Source organism: Olea europaea, unplaced genomic scaffold (assembly GCF_002742605.1).
Source record: "Olea europaea var. sylvestris unplaced genomic scaffold, O_europaea_v1 scaffold675, whole genome shotgun sequence".
NCBI classification, from domain to species: Eukaryota; Viridiplantae; Streptophyta; class Magnoliopsida; order Lamiales; family Oleaceae; genus Olea; species Olea europaea.
Window position 1 is genome coordinate 77,306 of NW_019265131.1, and position 3,049 is coordinate 80,354.

The 3,049-nt window shown below is 35.7% G+C and overlaps 1 protein-coding gene across 1 annotated transcript; it reads right to left on the minus strand.

Annotated features, from left to right (window-relative positions):
- Window positions 1-276: 276 nt before the first annotated feature.
- On the minus strand, window positions 277-2,743 carry LOC111390366 (homeobox-leucine zipper protein HAT5-like). The gene is made up of 3 exons (XM_023015402.1): window positions 2,237-2,743; window positions 1,877-2,010; window positions 277-1,574 (listed from the first exon to the last, which is right to left on the minus strand). The coding sequence occupies exons 1-3, from the start codon at window positions 2,313-2,315 to the stop codon at window positions 1,299-1,301; spliced, it is 489 nt and encodes a 162-aa protein (XP_022871170.1). The 5' UTR covers window positions 2,316-2,743; the 3' UTR covers window positions 277-1,298.
- Between the last annotated feature and the right edge of the window lie 306 nt (window positions 2,744-3,049).

Genomic DNA, 3,049 nt, shown 5'->3' on the forward strand with positions numbered 1-3,049 from the left:
AAATCTAAAAATTCCTTACCATCTAAACAAACGGCCAGATGCGGAGAAGACAATGAAGCGGGTTGACGTCGGTGCAACCTCTCCCGCCCCGTATCCCGTGGGGAGGTGAGGTGTGGGTAGGGACCTTGTCCCATTTAGTACTTGTTTATTATTATTATTTTAAATTCATTTTATTTGTCTTCATTACAATGATATATTTATTAAATTTTTTAATTAATTTATTTATTTTTAAGAGTTAAATTATTCAAATATATTTGGTAAACTAAAACTTTTATTATTTGTCATATTCCCTGGATAATTTTAATTGCCATATTCTATTAGAACTAATGAAATTTCGTGGAGTTTTTTTATTTAAAATATTGATTTCTTAAAAAATAAAAATAAATAAAAAAAGTTAAATAGGGTGGCGCTAGTCACCCGTACCCACCCCCGCTCGAAGTTCCTCAACCCGAATACCCAATTAAGTGGCTAATCCCCTTCCCTTTTGGAGCGGGCCTACGAGTATCGGGTTTAGAAGGTTTTTTTGCCATCCCTATGAGCCACGGCGAGATGTTAAACTAGAATACAATTTAAGTTAGAATCCAATCCAAATATTCCAACTTTTCATTCTAAATTCATTTACCGAAGTTCTCCTAGCCCCATTTGGTACAGATTCTTTGAAACTCAATTTTCTCTTTTCCAAACTCATTTTCATATATATCATTCTTCCAATAAAATAATTTTGCATAGAACCCGTAACATTTCCCTTCCTTTTAACCCCACATTCTTCAAAAAATCACTTTTTAACAAAATATATAATAAAAAAATCTACATCAAGTAGACCCTTTATCAATTTATGAATTCCATTTCTATATGTGCTCCCCATAAAGATATTGTACCCTATTTTATCTAATTTTGCAACTCTAGAAAAATTTTCAATGCTACACCTTGTCCACTTAAGAAAGGATTGAGGGATTCTCAACAAATAATGCTCCCCAAACCTTAATATTAGAAGACTATTGTCACTTCCAGACAACTTCAAGTGACTGTCACCCGCAAGAATTGTGACTTTCAACCCAAACTACTGGTCTCCAATACCCACCCTATCCCCCAGTTCCAAGAGAAAAAAGAGCAAAGTATTATACTGCGATATTTTTAATTACTTAAGTTATTATTTTTTATTTACTGCTCACATTAATTTAATCATAAGCTTTTTGAATTATCCTGTTTAATACTTCAGACTCGTAAATGGCATCTAAAGAGAAGGGCAAAAACTATAAAAAGAAGAAGATTCAAAAGCTTGAGAAATTGTACACAAACTAAAAGACAGTTAAGTTAGCTAGATGTGATTTTACCTCTGCTTTGAGCTTTTCGTTCTCCTTGAGAATGGAGTCATAATTGGACAAAAGGGACTCGTAGGAGGATTTGAGTTGATCGTAATCCCTTTCGAGCTGCTTGTTCTTCCATCGTGCACGGCGGTTCTGGAACCATACTGCCACCTGTCGAGGCTGCAATCCCAGATATTTGGCCAGCTGGGTTTTGCGTTCTGGCTCCAGCTTGTTCTCTGCCTCAAAGCTCTTCTCAAGCAAGTTCACCTATCAATCATACAAAAAGAGTAACTACATACTACAAGAAATTCGGAGAATTTTTCTTATTCACGCGGCCAAATTTTAATTATTTAGATAATCATTAATCAATGGACACGAATTCCTGATTAGATATTGAGGGAATTTGATGCCGATATTGTTCCTATAGAGAGAGTGAATATGCCTTCTATAATTTTATCCAAAAGGAATTTTTAGATGCGATGCTAAGGTGATAACAAGATACGCATCAAAAGCAAGAATACCATACCAAATTTACTGGAAAAGTAGATAAGGATTTCAAATCAATCGACCTGTTCAGGAGTGAGTCGGCGCTTCTTCTCCGGCGACTGCTCGTCTAAGTACTCTTCATCATAGAGTTCTTCCGGTGTGCTGAAAAATGGTCGCCTCTTTGCGGTTTCCTCCATGCTCATCACCGATGTTGCTCCTATAACGTTTGCAAATTATATATTAGGCCACATATAAAAAATCATATACATCATTATACAAAAATAATAAATAACTTCAACATAGAGAGAGTATTTAAACTCAACTAACTGTACATAAAAAATGATAATAAAAAATAAATAAATCAAAAATCAAAATCGAAGTATCGCATGCATCTCATAGTTATAGTTAAATTGCGAGTAAAAGGAAAAAGAAAAGGAAATTACCATGAAAAATGGAATCACCATTTCCTGGAAACATGTTGCCAGAATACGAGGAATTAAAGAAACTACGTCCAAAATCCATTTCTTTTCTCAGATCTCCTGCAATCCAATACCAATATACTATACGTATACACAAGCGTGTGCGTAAGTTTTTCCAGTGAAGAATTAACTCTACTTTTAATAGAGTTTTAAGTTAGGTTACAATACGACGGTATAACGAGTATATTAGAATAGCCTCAGCTTGTGTCGGAAGAAACTAGTGGTCCAGAGCAACCTCGCCGGAGTTTCCAACGGACAGATACAAGATCCCATCATACGAAGCACAACTTTTCCCAGCGCCGGTGAGTTTTCCGAAGAAAAATCAATTTAACAGAGCCTAATAATTAACCTCTGAATTGGACAAAAAAGAGAGAAATTTATCGACGGCCGGAGACGTTGATTGGATACCAGAGACGACGGTATGGTAATTTTGCTATGTCGAGTGCTGCTAGTTGATCTAGTAAACTTGATTGAGGTGCGGCAACGGCCTTTTATACTCGCGTTGGCAAGCCAAATTACTCTTTTGACCATATGTATTTCGGATTATGACACAGTGTTATGATTGATTTAAGGGTGTTTAAGGTATTTCATCTCTGGATGGATTCCATTAACTGTCAGCGAACCACTGGTGCTAAATAGTTAAAAGATTGAGAAGTTTCCACTCTGTGCGGTCGGGTGCCTGCCGAGCGCGGTTTATCCTTGGTAACACATTTATGTGATTTCTCCTTTTCTTTTTCCCTTTTTTTAATCTAAATTTTATTTATTTATTTATTTATT